The 18863-nt window shown below is 50.4% G+C and overlaps 1 protein-coding gene across 2 annotated transcripts in view; it reads left to right on the plus strand.

Annotated features, from left to right (window-relative positions):
- PXMP2 (peroxisomal membrane protein 2) overlaps positions 1 to 18648 on the plus strand; it is a 20700-nt gene extending 2052 nt beyond the window's left edge. Inside the window, exons 2-5 of one of the 2 annotated variants that reach the window (XM_017513632.2) lie at positions 1228 to 1341; positions 3586 to 3748; positions 9028 to 9147; positions 18565 to 18648. In XM_017513632.2, the coding sequence (XP_017369121.1) occupies positions 1228 to 1341; positions 3586 to 3748; positions 9028 to 9147; positions 18565 to 18576 (409 nt within the window). In that variant the 3' untranslated portion in view covers positions 18577 to 18648. Of the gene's footprint in view, positions 1 to 1227; positions 1342 to 3585; positions 3749 to 9027; positions 9148 to 15096; positions 15475 to 18564 lie in introns of those variants that run through there. The other variant, XM_017513631.2, reaches the window with a different exon arrangement.
- The last annotated feature ends 215 nt before the right edge of the window (positions 18649 to 18863 follow it).

The raw sequence follows: 18863 nt of genomic DNA on the forward strand, positions 1-18863 counted from the left end.
CGGGTGGAGACGCGGCCAGGGGCGCGGGTGTGCGGGGCATGGGTGTGCGGGGCACGGGTGTGCGGGGCACGGGTGTGCGGGGCGCGGGTGGAGACACGGCCAGGGGCGCGGGTGTGCGGGGCGCGAGTGGAGACGCGGCCAGGGGCGCGGGTGTGCGGGACGCGGGTGGAGACGCGGCCAGGGGCGCGGGTGTGCGGCGCACGGGTGGAGACGCGGCCAGGGGCGCGGGTGTGCGGGGCGCGGGTGGAGACACGGCCAGGAGCGCGGGTGTGCGGGGCGCTGGTGTGGACGCGGCCAGGGGCGCGGGTGTGCAGGGCGGCCGGGGAAGGTGTCTTTTGAGAAGGTGACGATGAACAGGCTGTGTGAAGACGCCGAGCACACTCCCCTAGCACCGGGAACAGCTGGGCAAAGGTTCTGCCAGGTGTTGAAGGGAAGGCGGGGAAAGACCGAGAGGGGCGTAGACTGGACCCCAGTCCCGACGCAGGGAGACTGTGTGTGGGAACGTGAACCCTGAGCAAGGGGCGGGAGATGAGAAGGGAATCGCCGGGGATCCACGTGTCTAGGTCTGTGCCAGGAATTTTGGGCTTGAACGTCCAGAGAGCGTCTCAGAAGGCAAATACGAACCAAGCCCTGGAGGGAGCCACTGGGCCTGTGCCACCTTTTCGTGGACATTTTTATTGTGGTAATTGTAGATTCACTGGCAGTTACAAGACTAATGTGGAGAGATCCCTTGTACACCTTCCCAGGTTCTCCTGTGAGTCACATTTTGTGAAACTAGTGCAACATCACAGCCAGCGCATTGGTCCACAGGTCGTATGCGGATTTCTCCGTTCTTCTAGTTGTGTCTGTTCTGTGCAGTTTTATCACATCTGTAGGCTCATGTGATGACTACGAGAGTCAAAATACAGAACAGTGTCACGATAGGGCTGTCCCGTTGCCCTGCCCTAACCACACAGCTTTCCTACTCCCAAACTGCAAAACTGCAGTACAGCGTCACAGCCAGGTTGACACTGATACAGCCCACCAACCGCTTGTCCTTGCCTGTGTGTGTGTAAGTCCACCGTCTCCACCTTTTGATGCAGGAACTATACATTGCAGCCACTTTAACAAGGATTCCTGCCCGCCCATCTGCTGCATGGCCTCAGAGTGGCCCTGCTCATTCACCTGTGGGAAAGGGACACCCTCCTGCTGGTCACTCCTGTTTTCTGATGACCTCCCTCTTCACAGTGGCATTTTGTCAGCACTTGGGAACTTTCTAGCCCAGATGATTGAGAAGAAGCGGAAAAAAGAAAACTCTCGAAGTCTAGATGTCAGTGGGCCTCTGAGATACGCTGTTTATGGGTGAGTGCTATACAAGGGTCGGTGTATCCTGTAGCCGCTGAGTGCAGCCAAGCTGGGCACCAAGACCAAGTGGTTGCACTGCTCTGATTTGGAAATACAACTTTTTTAAACATTGCAATAATTATCGTGGGGAAAAATTCAAATGGTTCATATAGTTTGTATATATACACATGTGGTTTTCTTCTTGTTGTTCTGGAGACAGAGTCTCACTGTATCACTCAGGCTCACGGCAACCTCTGCCTCTCGGGTTCAAGTGATTCTCCTGCCTCAGCCTCCTTAATAGCTGGGATTACAGGCACATGCCACCAGACCCAGCTAATTTTTGGATTTTTGTAGAAATGGGGTTATACCATGTTGGCCAGGCTGGTCTCGAACTACAGACCTCAAGTGATCCACCCACCTCAGCCTCCCATATGTGGTTTTATCATGTTTCTTTTTAATTCCATGGATGGGGGTGGTCGTCTTAATTGGGCTGAAAGGCAGACCTGAGGGCAAGTAACTCATCCAAACCTAAAGTCAGACTTCGGGATTCAAAAACCCTGGAAGCATCCTAGACCAGGCTCATGGAAGAGGAAAACTGACTCAATGTGACCAGTTAGTTTCTGTTGTTATTTTCATAGTGTAAATATCCAGAAAAGAAACGCTTAGGTATCCTGAAAAATGTCCAGTTTCTGAACCACTGTCTGAATTGCAAAAGCACAGTGATTCAAGAGTTTTACTTTAATCCACCCTGAGATCTTGGCCAACAATAGTGTTATAGATGGATTATTTGAAGTATTTTGCAACTAGAGTGATTTTTTTTTTTCTTGAGACAGAGTTTCTATTGCCCAGGTTGGAGTGCAGTGGTGTGATCTCGACTCACTGCAACCTCTGCCTTCTCAGCCTCAGCCTCCCTAGTAGCTGGGACTACAGGCACACACCACCGCATCTGGCTGTTATATTTTTAGTAGATTCAGGTTTTCACCATGTTGGCTAGGCTGGTCTTGAACTCCAGACCTCATGATCCGCTTGCCTCGGCCTCCTAAAATGCTAGGATTACAGGTGTGAGCCACCGCACCCGGCTTGATTTTTTTTTATTCAGACTTCATGAGGATCATTTTTATGCTTGCAAGCTTGATAACTTGAATCATCATGGATTTTTCCATAATGTATTTAGAGCAGTAATCCCCCCGAGAGGGGCGGGTAACAAGATCACCTAGCAGGCCTCATCTAAGCACAGTTTTCCCTTCCCCAATGAGAATCCACACAGCACCCTATGACTAGGTGGGAAAAACACACTGAGGACCACTTGTTTAAAGACTGTCAATGTCACAAGTTGAAAGATCCCTCTTTTTGTTGCTGAATTTTTTGGAGCTACAGTCCCAGCAGATGTAGCAGCTGGGTTCCATTCTCTCCCAAGCACATGGGAATGACTACCAGCAATGCAGGCAAGCCGAAGTGTAGCCCCAGCTCCTACCCTTGCCAGTTAGTCTAGAGAGTTTGATGACAGGCTCTACAAACAGGGACATGTCCAATAGTTAATTTTAGAGGGCCTTCTGAAAGCCAGGCCCTGTTCTGGGCATTGCAGTGGACAGAAGATGGAGCCTGCCTTCTCGGGGTGAAGAGAGGCACAGACTGACCTAACAGCTGAAATTAGGACGGTGCTGGGCAGGCAGTGAGTCAGGGCCTGGAGTAAAGACTGCTAGCACAGGTGTGCACATGTGCTGGGATGACCTGGAAGCTGACAGCATGAGGGAGGAGTGAGCCACCAGGCAAGGAGGGGAAGCGATGGGAGCAGAGGGCCCACAGTGGGAGCAGCTCTGGGCTGTTAGGGCAGCAGAGCACCCCTGAAGCTGACTTGTCTATAGAGACCTGTGTGGCCAGGACTGAGGGACATCAGGGAGTCAGGATTTAGGACCTGGGATTTGTGGGTGAAGCTGGACCAGAGAAGGGCACATCCAGAGAATCACAGCCTGGTTCACACCCCATGGGGCTCCTGGTTCACACCACACCCTGTGGGGCTCTTGGTTCACACTCTGTGGGGCCCCTGGCTCACACCACACCCCGTGGGGCTCTTGGTTCACACCACACCCCGTGGGGCTCTTGGTTCACACCACACCCTGCGGGGCCCCTGGTTCACACCACACCCCGTCGGGCTCTTGGTTCACACCCTGTGGGGCCCCTGGTTCACACCACACCCTGTGGGGCCCCTGGTTCACACCACACCCCGTCGGGCTCTTGGTTCATACCCTGTGGGGGCCTCAGGTTCTTCTTCACAGGGCCACTGAGTCACTTCTTCTACCTCTTCATGGAACACTGGATTCCTCCCGAGGTCCCCCTGGCAGGGCTCAAGAAGCTCCTCCTGGACCGCCTCATCTTCACACCAGCCTTCCTCATGTTGTTCTTCCTCATCATGAACTTTCTGGAGGTGGGTGTCTGCCATAGCACTTACTGCATCTCTTCATTTAGCACAGGGATTCTTCACCCGACATTCCTGGGCAGAATTCAGAGGGTCTGCAAACTTTTCACCACACTCACATTGAAATTTTGCATTTTTCTTTATGAAGATAGAAAGTGAACGTCTAGTATTGGCAGGACCTGTTTGTACCCAGCAGAGTCACTTTATTTATTTATTTATTTATTTAAAGACAGGGCTTCAGTCTGTCACCCAGGCTGCAGTGTAGTAGCACAGTCATAACTCATCGCAGACTCAGACTCCTGGGTTCAAGTGATCCTCTTGCCTCAGCCTCCCAAGTAGCTGGGACTATATGTGTGTGCCACCACACCCAGCTAAATCACATATTAGTTGTTACAGATACCTCAAAATGTCACTTATGCTCTTTACTACTTGGACTTTCCATTAGAGGGCTTGTCACTGTGTAAAGAAAGAAATGGGCTGGACTCTGTGGCTCACACCTGTAATCCCAACACTTTGGGAGGCCGAGGTGGGTGGATCATGAGGTGAAGAGTTCAAGAGTAGCCTGGCCAACATGGTGAAATCCTGTCTCTACTAAAAAAATACAAAGATTAAACCAACCCAAATGCCCATCGATGATAGACTGGACAGGGAAAATGTGGCACATATACACCATGGAATATTACGCAGCCATCAAAAATGATGAGTTTGTGTCCTTTGTAGGGACATGGATGAACCTGGAAACCATCATTCTCAGCAAACTGACAAAAGAGCAGAAAATCAAACGCTGCATATTCTCACTTGTAGGTGGGTGTTGAACAATGAGAACACGTGGACACAGAGAGGGGAGCACTACACACTGGAGTCTGTTGGGGGGGAAATGGGAGGGACAGCGGGGGGTGAGGAGTTGGGGATAGCATGGGGAGAAATGCCAGATATAGGTGAAGGGGAGGAAGGCAGCAAATCACGCTGCCATGTGTGTACCTATGCAACAATGTTGCATGTTCTTCACATGTCCACCAAAACCTAAAGTGCAATTTTAAAAAAATGTTTAAAAAAAAATACAATGATTAACTGGGCATGGTGGCGCACACCTGTAATCCCAGCTACTAGGGAGGCTGAGGCAGGAGAATCACTTTAACCCAGGAGGCGGAGGTTGCAGTGAGCCAAGATTGTGCCATTGCACTCCAACCTGGGCGACAGAGCAAGACTGTCTCAAAAGAAAGAAGGGATGGAAGGGAAGGAAGGAGAGAGGGAGGGAGGGAGGAAAGGAAGGAGAGAAGGAGGCAAGGAGGGAGGGAGGGAGGGAAGGAGGGAAGGAACAGGGCCAGGTGTGGTGGTGCACACCTGTAATCCCAGCACTTTGGGACGCCAAGGCCAGTGAATAGCTTGAGGCCAGGAGTTCGAGACCAGCCTGGGCAACATGGCGAAAACCCATCTTTCCAAAAATAAAAAATGAGCGAGTGTGAGGGTGTGCACCTGTAGCTCCAGCTATTCAGGAAGCTGAGGTGAGATGATCTCTTGAGCCCAAGAATTAGAGGCTACAGTGAGCTAAGATCGCACCACTGCAATCCAGCCTGGGCAACAGAGCAAGATCCTGGTTCAAAAAACAAAATTAAAAAATAGAAATAAACACATTAGTGTGTCAAAATTTTTTCTGAATACTTTGATAACTGTACGTCAGTATTACTGGTTCCTTTGTAGTCCTGTGTATTTTATTTTATATATTATAAGACATGATTTTGAGAGTGGGGGCCACAGCCTTCATTAAACTATCAAGGAGATCTGTGGCACAAGAAGTTGAAGACCCCTAAGGATAACACAGAAGCCTGTGGGAGTTCTGGGCCTGGAGGTTAACCTACTGGCATAATCCCAGTCAGAATCCACTGCACGGGAGGCGTGTTCACCTGTACTCAGCAGGCATGTCTGTTCTGACTGTCCTGCCTTCCCCATTCATGAGCACCTTCAAATCTTCACTGTCTCTAGGAGCACCAGCTGGGTTGTGCTGTGTGTCTGAAACATGTCACCTCTGTCCTGAAAGTAATTTGTTTTAACCGATCACTTCATACAGAAGTTCTAAAGGTTCATATATTCAAATATGGCATGCCTTTCCTTACAGGAAGATAACAGAAATATTCTCCCGTACTTTTCTCCAGTATCCTTATGATTTTATTTGTGTTTACAGTAGGAGATAGACTTCTGCCTTGATTTTTCCACTTACGTAGCAGATTTTCTCATTGCCATTTATGGGACAATCCTCAGTATTTTGAAATATTCTCATTTCCATTTGTACAGCCAGTATCTGGACTCTGTTCTTTTGCTGGCTTCTTTTTTTTTTTTTTTTTTTTTTTTTTTTTTTTTATCCAGTTTTTGTTCTTTTTTCTTTTGCTGGCTTTTTTTTTTTTTTTTTTTGAGATGGAGTTTCGCTCTCGTCGCCCAGGCTGGAGTGCAATGCCATGATATCGGCTCACCACACCTCCGCCTCCTGGGTTCAAGTGACTCTCCCGCCTCGGGAGATAACAGGCATACACCATCACACCTGGCTAGTGTTGTCTTTTTAGTAGAGATGAAGTTTGTCCATGTTGATCAGGCTGGTCTCAAACTCCCAGCCTCAGGTGATCCGCCCGCCTCAACCTCCCAAAGTGTTGGGGTTACAGGTGTGAGCGACCATTCCCGGCCCTCAAGTGATTTTTGTGCCTCAGCCTCCTGAGTAGCTGGGACTATAGACACCTGCCACCACACCTGGCTAATTTTTTTATTTTTTATTTTTTTATTAAAAAATTTTTTTTTTTTAAATTTTTAACAGAGATGGGGTTCCTCTGTGTTGGCCAGACTGGTCTTGAACTCCTGGCCTCCGGTAATATGCCTACTTCCGCATTACAGGTGTGAGGATTACAGGCATGAGCCACCACACCCAGCTCTCCCCTTACTTTAAACAAGAAAAAAGCTATTTCTTTAAAATTGTTTTTTTAGTTTGTATATATTTAGAGAGTACAGGTGCAGATTTCTTTTTTTCTTTCTTTTTTTCTTGAGCCAGAGTCTCACTCTGTCATCAGGCTGGAGTGCAGCGGCGCAATCTCAGCTCACTGCAGTCTCCACCTCCCGGGCTCAAGTGATTCTCCTGCCTCAGCCTCCCGAGTAGCTGGGATTACAGAGGCACACAACCACACCTGACTAATTTTTTGTATCTTTAGTAGAGACGGGGTTTCACCATGTTGGCCAGGCTGGTCTTGAACTCCTGACCTAGTGATCGACCGCCTCAGCAAAATGCTGGGATTACAGATGTGAGCCACCATGCCTGGCCATGAGTGCAGATTTCTTACGTAACTGCGTTGTGGTGAAATCTGAGCTTTTAGTTCCCATCACCTAAGTAGTACCCAATGGTGATTTCAACCCTCCTTCCCCCACCACCACCTTTTGGAGTCTCTGGTATCTGTTATTTTCCTCTGTTGGTCCATGTGTACTCTGTTTAACTCCCACTTGACAGTGAGAACGTCAGCTGAGGCAAGGTCACTTGATCCCAGGATGTTGAGCTGTTGAGACCAGCCTGGGCAACATAGTGAGACCCCATCCCTATAAATAAATTAAAAATCAAAGGGACGCAGTGGTACATGCCTATAGTCCCAGCTTCTCAGGAAGCTGAGACTGAGGCCTGATCCCAGGAGGCTGAGGCTGAGTGAGTTGAGATCATGCCACTGCACTCCAGCCTGGGTAACAGTGGGAAAAAACAGTGAGAACATGCAACCTTTGACTTTCCGTTTGTGAGCTGTTTCACTTGGGATAATGGCCTCCGGTTCAATCTACTAGGTTTTTTTTTTTTTTTTTTTTTTTTTTGAGACAGAGTCTTACTCTTTCGCCCAGGCTGGAGTGCAGCGGCATAATCTCAGCTTACTGCAACCTCTACCCACCAGGTTCAACGATTCTCCTGCCCCAGCTTCCTGAGTAGCTGGGACTACAGGCACGCGCTACCACGCCTGGCTAATTTTTGTATTTTTTAGTAGAGATGGGGTTTCAACATGTTGGCCAGTCTGGTCTTGAACTGCTGACCTCATGATCCACCCTCCTCGGCCTGCCAAAGTGCTGAGATTACAGGTGTGAGCCACGGCGCCCAGCCACTTGACTTTTTAATAATGGCCATTCTGACTGGTGTGAAGTGGTATATTCTGCAGTTTTAATTTGCATTTCTCTGATGATTAGTGATGTTGAACATTTTTAATATGTTTCTTGGCCACTTGTTTTTCTTCTTTTGAAAAATGTTTGGGCCAGGCGCAGTGACTCACATCTGTAATCCCAGCACTTTCAGAGGCCGAAAGAAGTGGATCATGAGGTCAGGAGTTCAAGACCAGCCTAACCAACATGGTGAAACCCTGTCTCTTCTAAAGATACAAAAAATTAGCCGGGCATGGCGGCACGCCCCTGTAATCCCAGCTACTCGGGAGGCTGAGGCAGGAGAATCGCTTGAACCCGGGAGGCAGTGGTTGCAGTGAGCTGAGATTGTGCCACTGCACTCCAGCCTGGGTGACGGGAAAAGACTCTGTCTCAAAAAAAAAAATGTTCATATCCTTTGCCCACTTTTGAAATGTGGTTTATTCATTTCTTTCTTGTTGAGTTGTTTTGAGTTCCCTGTAGATTCTGGATAACAGACCTTTGCAGGGTGCATAATTTGCATGTGTTTTTTCCCATGCTGTAGATTGCTGATTGCTTCTTTTGCTGTGCAGAAGCTTCTTTGTTTAATGAGTCCTGTTTGTCTATTTTTGGTTTCGCTGCACTTGCTTTTGAGGACTTGGTCACAAATTCTTTTTCTTGGCTGACGTCTAGAGGAGTTGCTCCTAGGATCTTTATGGTTTCAGGTCTTGAATGCACCAGCTCACATTTAGAATCAACTTACTGGGGTTCTTTTTTTTTTATAACTCCTAACAAGTTTTGATCAGAAAGACATCAACTTTGGCAGTTATTTGGGAAGAACCAACAGCGTAGCTCTGAGTAGCAGTTCTGGTGCCTAGGGCCAGCCAGCCTTGGGAATCACCTCCTCTGGTCATCTGCAAGGAATAATGGGCTGGTACGTCACTGCCAGCGTGAGCAGGCTGCTGCCTGGCATCTCACGGATTATCTTCCATCTCGCTGGTTGGCTCCTGAGAGCTGCAATGCTGAGTACATGCGTGTGCTGTCTGCATATAAACAGAACAAAGTCAAATAGCAATTTAAATATCATTGTGTTAGAGTTTCAGTGCCTGGAATTCAGTTCCGATGGGCAGTGAGATTCTTCACCACCTACCTTTCCTCCTTTGCAGGGAAAAGACGCCTCAGCCTTCGCCACCAAGATGAGGGGGGGCTTCTGGCCAGCCCTGAAGATGAACTGGAGGGTGTGGACGCCGGTGCAGTTCATCAACGTCAACTACGTCCCTCTGCAGGTGAGGGCCACAGGGCTTAGCCCCCGCCAAACATTACTTTGTCAGCCCTCCCTCCCTCCTTCCTTCCTCCCTTCCTCCCTCCCTCCTTCCTTCCTCCCTCCCTCCTTCTTCCCCCTTCCCTCCCTCCCTTCCCCTTCCCTTCCCTCTTTCCTTTTTCTTTCTTTCTCTCTCTTTCTCTCTCCTTCCCTCCCTCCCTTTCTTTCTTTTCTTCTGTAGTTTTCCTCCAGACTTGGTTTCACCTGTGTCTATACTCCTCAAATGCCCTTGGGCTTTGCCCATGATTCTGAAACATTGATAGTTCTGGATTCAGGAAGCAACACACAAGGTTGTCCCAAATGGTCGTCTTTGCCTCCTCCATTCATTCAGCAAATTCTCATTAAAAGCCCCCATGCCAGGGCTGCCCTTGGTTTTCTAGCCTTTGAAACATTCCCAGTCCCAGGAGTGTACAATCAGGCAGCGTGAATCTATGCTCCTGGGTTGCAGTCCTCAAACTTGACCCAAATAAACTCTAGTTACACTTAGAGAGGAATAAAAGGGCCGCGTGCAGTGGTTCACACCTGTAATCCCATCACTATGAGAGGCCAAGGTGGGCAGATCATGAGGTCAAGAGATCGAGACCATCCTGGCTAACACAGTGAAACCCCATCTCTACTAAAAATACAGAAAATTAGCTGGGTGTGGCGGTGGGTGCCTCTAATTCCAGCTACCTGGGGGGCTGAGGCAGGAGAATCACTTGAACCCGGGAGGTGGAGGTTACAGAGAGCCGAGACTGAGCCACTACACTCCAGCCTGGGCGACAGAGCAAGACTCTGTCTCAGGAAAAAAAAAATACAGGGGCTGGGCGTGGTGGCTCATGCCTGTAATCCCACCACTTTGGGAGGCCGAGGCGGGTGGATCACTAGGTCAAGAGATCGAGATCATCCTGGTCAACATGGTGAAACCCCATCTCTATTAAAAATACAAAAATTAGCTGGGCATGGTGGCGCACGCCTGTAGTCCCAGCTGCTCGGGAGACTGAGGCAGGAGAATTGCTTGAACCCAGGAGGCGGAGATTGCAGTGAGCCGAGATCGCGCCATAGCACTCCAGCATGGGTAACAAGAGCGAAACTCCGTCTCAAAAAAATATATATATATATAAATTAACTGGGTGGGCATACACCTGTAGTCCCAGCTACTCAGGTGGCTGAGGCACAAGAATCACTCGAACACAGGAGATGAAGGTTGCAATGAGCTGAGATTGCACCACTGCACTCCAGTCTGGACAATAGAGTAAGAACCTGTCTCAAAAAAATAAACAAAACATTCCTGGTCCCTGGGCTCATGAATTACAGCTGAGGCTGAAGGCAGGCGCTGCGTAGTCATGGGTCCTACCGCTGAACTGGAAGGGCTGCCTCACAGCAGCCATAGCAACCACACCTGGCTGAGGGATGAGCCTGTCCAGGTGCGGAGTGAAGGCCTTCTGGGGAAACTGAGTCTTTCTGCTCTCCTGTGCATGAAGGAGCTGCTGTGGGGGCTGAGTCAAAGGTGTTGAAATGGGGCTTGGCTCTGAGCTGGTGGAGCGAAGGCCAGAGCCTCAGGCTTTGCCACTGGGATCAGCTGTCTTTATGCACAACCGGGGTCCCCAGGACCACTCCCATGCTGAGAGGATGGGGCTCAGCGCCCCCTGCAGCGTGGCAGGACATCCCCAGGTGCTGCAGGAGGAGGCCTCACAGAGCCTGCAGGGGCCACATGCTTCCCTCCCCTATAAGGCATGCAACCCATCAGGGTTTTACTGGTGCTGGTAGGTGAGCATCTCTGCCTGCTGCACCAAAGCTTCAGACCCCCAGAAGGAGAGCAGCTGTGTGGAGCCTACGGGGTTGGTGTGAACAGTCCAGGCACAGGGCAGGTGGCCCTTCTGGGAAAGGTGGGTGCCGTGCCAGCCCAAGCTGCCACTAGGGAGAACCTGGACAGGCCTGCAGGGGCAGCACCTCAGCTACTGAGAGCCTTTCTGCCTGAGCACCGGCTCTCAGCCCTGCCCAGGAGGGAGGAGAGAACCAGGGTGACCCACAAGGGAGGCGGCCCAGTGTGTGCACACTGTACACCACACACACACACTGCACATAGCAAACACACTGCACAAACACACCACACATAAAATGCTGCACACACCAAAAACACCACACACAAAACACTGCACGCACCACACACACAAAACACACTGCACACCACACACACACCAAACACACTGTACATTGCACACACACACACCAGAGACATTGCACGCACACACACACCAAACACACTGTACACACCAAACACCATACATTGCACCCACACACACTGAACACACTGCACACACCACACACACACCACACTGTACATTGCACACACACCACACTGCACACACCAAACACACTGTACACACCACACATCAAATACATTGCTCACACCACACACTAAACACACTGCACACACCAAACATACTGCACACACCACACTGTATATTGCACACACACTGCACAAACCACACACCAAACACTGCACACACCACACACCTCCCAAACACGCCATACACACCACACACACACCAAACACACTGCACACACCACACACACACCAAACACACTGTACATTGCACGCACACACACCTAACAGTGCACACACCACATACACCAAACACACTGTACACACCACACAAAACACTGCATACACCACACACACACCAAACACACTGTACACACCACACACACGAAACACACTGCACACACCACACGCACACCCCAAACACACTGCACACACCACACGCACACCCCAAACACACTGCATACACCAGATACACTGCACACCCCACACACCCCACACACTGTACACACCACATACACCAAACACTGTACACACCAAACACTGTACACACCACACACATGAAACACACTGCATACACCACACGCACACCAAACACTGTACACACCATATGCACACACCAAACACACTGCACACACCACACGCACACACCAAATACACTGCACACACCACACGCACACACCAAACACACTGCACACACCACACGCACACCCCACACTGCATACACCACATACACTGCACATACCACACACACCAAACACACCCCATACTGCACACACCCCAAAACACTGCACACCACACACACATGACACACTGCACACACCACACACAGACATCAGACACACTGCACACACCCCACACACACATCAAACACACTGCACACCCCACACTTCACATACCACACAGACCAAACACTGCACACACCACACACTGCACACACCACACAGACATCAAACACTACACACCCCACACTTCACATACCACACAGACCAAACACTGCACACACCACACATACACCACACACTGCACACACCACACACAGACATCAGACACACTGCACACACCCCACACTTCACATACCACACAGACCAAACACTGCACACACCACACATACACCACACACTGCACACACCACACACAGACATCAAACACACTGCACACACCCCACACTTCACATACCACACACACCCCAAAACACTGCACATGCCACACACACACCAGAGACACTGCACACACCACACACACACACCAAACACACTGTACACACACCACACACACACGCACACACCAGGAAGCAGCAGGCAACCAGGGTGCACACTGACAGGACCAAATGGCTGCTCACCCTTAGGAGTTAAAGCAAAATAAAAACAAAATTTCCTTTGGCTTTAACGGTGGCCCTTCCCAGAGCAATTTCACCTCCATGGGGCTGAAGCCAGATTGCTTTGAAGAGTGGGTGAGAATTATTTTAAAAATCACAAGTCTAGAACATACTCTCAAAGTTTGTGAGGGCCAGGTGTGGTGGCTCATGCCAGTAATCCCAGAACTTTGAGAGGCCAAGGCAAAAGGATCACCCAAAACCAGGAAGTTGAGACCAGCCTGGGCAACGTCACGAGGCCCCATCTCTTTTTTGAGACAGAGTCTCACTGTTGCCTGTGCTGGACCGCAATGGTGTGATCTTGGCTCATGGCAACCTCCACCTCCCCAGTTCAAGCGATTCTCCTGCCTCAGCCTCCCAAGTAGCTGGGCTTACAGGTGGCTATCACCACGCCCAGCTAATTTTTTGTATTTTTAGTAAAGATGGGGTTTCGCCATTTTGGTCAGGATGGTGTCGAACTCCTGACCTCGTGATCTGCCTCCCAAAGTGGTGACATTACAGGCGTGAGCCACTGCACCTGGTCGTTCCCATCTCTATTTTATGAAAATAAATTTTAGGCCAGGTGCAGTGGCTCACGCCTGTAATCCAGCACTTTGGGATGCTGAGGCAGGTGGATCACAAGGTCAGGAGTTCAAGAGCAGCCTGACCAAAATGGTGAAACGTCATCTCTACTAAAAATACAAAAATCTGCTGGATGTGGTGATAGTCGCCTATAATCCCAGCTACTCGAGAGGCTGGGGCAGGAGAATTGCTTGAACCAGAGAGGTGGAGATTGCAGTGAGCCAAGATTGCACCACTGCACTCCAGCCTGGTGGCAGAGTGAGACTCTGTCTCAAAAATAAAGTAAAAATAAATAAATTTTTAACAGTTTGAGAGGAGGTGGGGAGAAGCAATGGAAGAAGACTGGGTGGCAGAGGGGGTTCTGACACTCGACGTGCAGCCGTGGTGGGCACAGACATGAGGCTGCTTGTGGGATGGGCACATGTGTGTCCAGAAAGCTCTGCAGGGTCCCCTCAGGAGGCAGGTGGATGGGAGCTCCCAGCACACACAGCGGCGTTTGGGATAGAGGCCCCGCCCTCCGTGATGAGAGGGAAGAGAGAAGGTGACAACTGAGTGGAGAGGGGAGTGGGACTTCCTGCCTCAAGCCCCTACCTGCCTCTCCTCAGGGGACCCAGGGGCTGGGACTGAGGGGAGAGGAGGCCAGTGGGCATTTTGAGAGGCCGCTCCACCCCTCTCTGCTAGGCACTGAGGGGAGAGAAGGCCAGGTGGGCATGTTGAGGGGGTACAGAAGGGGCAAGTTTGGCCATGTGGAGGAAGGGAGAGCACACTGACTGGAGAGACAAGACTTCTAGGCAGAGGGCGCGGGGCTTGTCCAGCTGTGGTCAGCACCTGGGGAGGTGAGAAGGCAGGAAGGATAAAGGGTTTTCCAGGGACAGTGACTACAGAACAGGAGGCTAAGGAAGCTACAGCCATGGGCCACCAGTTCTCAGAAGTACAGAGAAGGAAGTAGGGACAGTGGGCAGACAGACTGGCCGGGCACATGGAAGGATCTGGGATGGAAGAGGCAGAGCAGGGAAGCCAGGCCTCTGAGCGGCGTGGGGGCAGAGGACAGGGCGGCTGTGGCTAGGGAGTGGCTGCAGATGAGCGCGGAAGTGGCAGTGGCATTGACTGAGCAGTGACTGTGCCGTGCTGCCAGGCTCTAGGACACAGTGATGAACAGACAGCGCTGCCACTTTGATGGCACCACATGCCAGGGAGAGACTCAGCACCCGGCCAGAGGATTCCTGAGGAGGGTGAAGCTGCTGAGTCCCCGAAGCAGGGCAGTGAGACAGTGACAGGTTAGAGTGGAGGAAAGATCAGGGGCCCCTCCCCTGTTCATCAGCTGGGTCCCCTGGGGAGGGTGCAGCCACCTGAAGGATGGCTGGTCCTAGAGCGAGGGAGGCTGAACCGGGAGCTCAGGTGTGCAGTGAAGGGGGAAAAAGGCGAGAGACTTGGCCTTGTGTTCCTGGGTTGCTGTAGCCCGTAGAACCATTTTTCTTCTCCACCCTCTCTGCTGGGGCCCAGCACCGTGTGTGGCACAAACCCAAGGCTCAGTAAATGCAGTAGTGGATGGTGGATGGCCCTACCCGCCAACAAACGGGTGAATGAAAGTACTGGGTTCTGGGCGACTGAGGCTGGGCAGCTGTGGCCATGGCCTGCCACTGACTGTGGCGTCTGACTCTTCTCTTTGGCAGTTCCGGGTGCTCTTCGCCAGCCTGATGGCTCTGTTCTGGTATGCCTACCTGGCCTCCCTGGGGAAGTGAAGACCACCGGGAAAACATCAGGTGCACTGTGGACATGGGTCTAGGGGGTCTCACCCACCCAGTGAGAGAGCAGAACCAACCCAGTCAGGACTTCATTGACTAAGTCAGGTGACTCAAGATGCCCTAAAATGATGGATGGAGAAATAGAAATCCCTTATTGTCAGAATCTTGTGTTTTAAAAAGGCAGTAGCTGATGTCAGCTGGTGCTGCCCTAGAAACTTAATATTTATTAGAGGCAATTTCAGTTGTTACTGTGGACCAAATTAGGGTCACAATAAATGCAAAATTATGTAGGTTCTTTAATAGTGACTTTAATCTCTCAGAACAGTTGCTGTTGCTTTGAAAGAAATGCATAGCCATATGTTTTAAAAAAATTTTTTTTGTAGGCCGGGCACGGTGGCTCACGCCTGTAATCCTAGCACTTTGGGAGGCCGAGGTGGGTGGATCACCTGAGGTCAGGAGTTCAAGACAAGCCTGGCCATCATGGTGAAACCCCATCTTAAAAAAAAAAAAATTTTTTTTTTGTTATGTGGTAAAGTACATAAACACCCAATTTACCGTGTAGCTGGTCATGGTGGCTCATGCCTGTAATCCTAGTACTTTAGAAAGCCAAGGCAGGAGGATTGCTTGAGGCCAGGAATTTGAGACCAGCCTGGGCAACACAGTGAGACCTCATTTCTACAAGAAAAAAAAAAAGAAAAAACACATCTCTTCGAATACACATACACACACACAAACTCCTGGGCCACCTTCCTGCCACAGCCTCCCAAGTAGCTAGGATGATAAGTGCCTACCACCACACCCACTTACACCCAGCCAATTGTTTTATTTTTTATAGAGATGGGGTCTTTCTGTGTTGCCCAGGCTGGTATTTGAACTGCTGGGATTACACGTGGGAGCAGCTGCACTGGGCTCTTTTTAAAAAAAAGGCTGAATTAGGCCGGGCGTGGTGGCTGACGCCTGTCATCCCAGCACTTTGGGAGGCTGAGGTGGGTGGATCACGAGGTCAGGAGATTGAGACCATCCTGGCCAACATGGTGAAACCCCGTCTCTACTAAAAATACCAAAAAAATTAGCTGGGCATGGTGGCACGTGCCTGTAGTCCCAGCTACTCAGGAGGCTGAGGCAGGAGAATCGCTTGAACCCAGGAGGCAGAGATTGCAGTGAGCCGAGATGGCACCACTGCACTACAGCCTGGATGACAGTGCTAGACTCCATCTCCAAAAAAGAAAGGCTGAATTTTGACTGTCCTAAGATTCTTTAAAAGAAAATAAAAATAAGCCAGGCTCGGTGGCTCACGCCTATAATCCCAGCACTTTGGGAGGCCAAGGCAGGTGAGGTCAAGATATTGAGACCATCCTGGCCAACACAGTGAATCCTCATCTCTATTAAAAATGCAAAAATTAGCCAGACGTGGTGATGTACACCTGTAGTCCCAGCTGCCCAGGAGGCTGAGGCAGGAGAATTGGTTGAACCCAGAGGTAGAGGTTGCAGTGAGCCAAGATTGTGCCACTGCACTCCAGCCTGGGCGACAGAGCAAGACTCCATCTCAAAATAAATAAATAAATAAAATAAAAATAGGGCCAGGCACGGTGGCTCACACCTATAATCCTAGCACTTTGGGAGGCCAAGGCAAGAGAATCACAAGGTCAGGAGTTCGAGACCAGCCTGGCCAATATGGTGAAACCCTGTCTCTACTAAAAATACAAAAAATTAGCCAGGTACAGTGGTGCGCCTGTAATCCCAGCTACTCAGGAGGCCGAGGCAGGGGAATCACTTATACCTGGGAGGCAGAAGTTGCAATAAGCCGAGATCATGCCAGTGCACTCCAGCCTGGGCGACAGAGCGAGACTCCATCTAAAAAATTTTAATTTAGGCTGGGCGTGGTGGCTCAAGCCTGTAATCCCAGCACTTTGGGAGGCCGAGGCGGGCGGATCACGAGGTCAAGAGATCGAGACCATCCTGGTCAACATGGTGAAACCCCGTCTCTACCAAAAATACAAAAAATTAGCTGGGCATGGTGTCGCGTGCCTGTAATCCCAGCTACTCAGGAGGCTGAGGCAGGAGAATTGCCTGAACCCAGGAGGCGGAGGTTGCGGTGAGCCAAGATCGCGCCATTGCACTCCAGCCTGGGTAACAAGAGCGAAACTCCGTCCCAAAAAAAAAAAAAAAATTTAATTTAAAAACTGAAAAGGCTGAACATTCCCATGTGCATGGACTGCATTTTGCACGTCCGTTCGTCCGTCAGTGGCTAGACTGTTTCCAGCTCCCAGCTGCCATGAAGGATGCGGTGGTGAAGGCGGCAGCACTAATACCTGCCCCTGTCCTGCTTGCCCTTGGGTTTTCAAAGAACTGCTCTTTCAGTTCAGAATCTTTATGGTGGGATTGTTCCCAAAGGAAGTTTAGGGCGTTTGCAAAAGTAACAGATGCTCCTGCAGTTGGTGCAGAAGGTGACAATTCTGACTGTCCCTCTAAGTTGCCGTTTCCCAGTGAGTCCCACCCCCCTGCCATGACAGGATTAAGGATCTGGAGCTCAGAGCAGATTCTAGATTAGACCCCAGAGATCACAGTACTGACGCTGAGGGTTGCTTTGTGCCGGAACTCTTCTGAGCGCTTCGAGGTATTGGCATGATTCGACCCTGCAGCAGCCCTGAGGGAGGTGCCACCGTTTTCTCTGCTCCACATACCGGGAGTGCAAGACCCCTCAGCTAGCGAGAGACGAGTCCTGATTCAGAGGGGTCAGCCAGGTCCAGGGCCACCGTCTGCACCACCATGGCCTCAGAGAGTCACGGCAAGTCAAGAGAATTTGCTGGGGAAGATTTCGCATCATGTATGTGGCTTACCACAGCCTGCAGTCAGTTCACTAAACACTCCTTTACCCAGTGCTGTCTGGCACACATGTGGGAGGGCAGAGACCAGTTTTTAGTCCCAACCACTTGAACAGTCATCAGAAAATGCATTGTGAGTGGTTAAATGAGCTGGAAATAGTTCAAGGAAGAAAAGCACTTCTTCCTATATGTAGGTCTGAGTGCCTTGATCAAATCATATTTTATTTGAACAAAATGACTCCATCAGAAAGCTTCTAAAACTGCACGGGCTTCCAGAGTACTGGAATTCGCCACGCGTCACCCTAGGGCTTCCTTCCCTCCAAGCACGCCATCCTTTGACCCTTCTTTTTTTGAAATGAAATGGAAATTGAGAGACTTCAAGGAATAAAAATGATCTCGAGACAGAGGAACGGGTTTCTTACTAAAAAATGTAGTGCCTGCAACATCCGGCTACGGCTCATACAGCATTGCTCTTTGCCTAGAAGAGAAGCTGTGCATAAAGACGGTCCAGAGCCCCAAGTGTGTGGGAAAGTGGGTGTGGCAAGGTGACCTCTTCATCTGATTTCCTCAGGGCAGAAAATGAACACCAGCTGTGACAATGACAGGTCTCACCTTGCCTGGGATACTGAGGATCAGGATTCTTAGAGAAACACAAGGCAAGTCTGCGTGATTTCTAAGCAGGGGGCCAGGGCAGGGGATTCATATTCTTCCCTGTCGTTCCTTTGAAATGGGCAGGGCAGTGGGCATCGCTTACTCTGGCACAACAGTGGTCAGTCTGTGATCCTGCTGGTTTCTGGGCGATGGGAATGTGAGCTGTGCTGTCACCCAGCATATTCATTCCCTACAGTGCGCTCATAAATTACCACAAGC

The sequence above is a fragment of the Cebus imitator genome, unplaced genomic scaffold (genome assembly GCF_001604975.1).
Source record: "Cebus imitator isolate Cc_AM_T3 unplaced genomic scaffold, Cebus_imitator-1.0 Scaffold497, whole genome shotgun sequence".
Lineage (NCBI taxonomy): Eukaryota > Metazoa > Chordata > Mammalia > Primates > Cebidae > Cebus > Cebus imitator.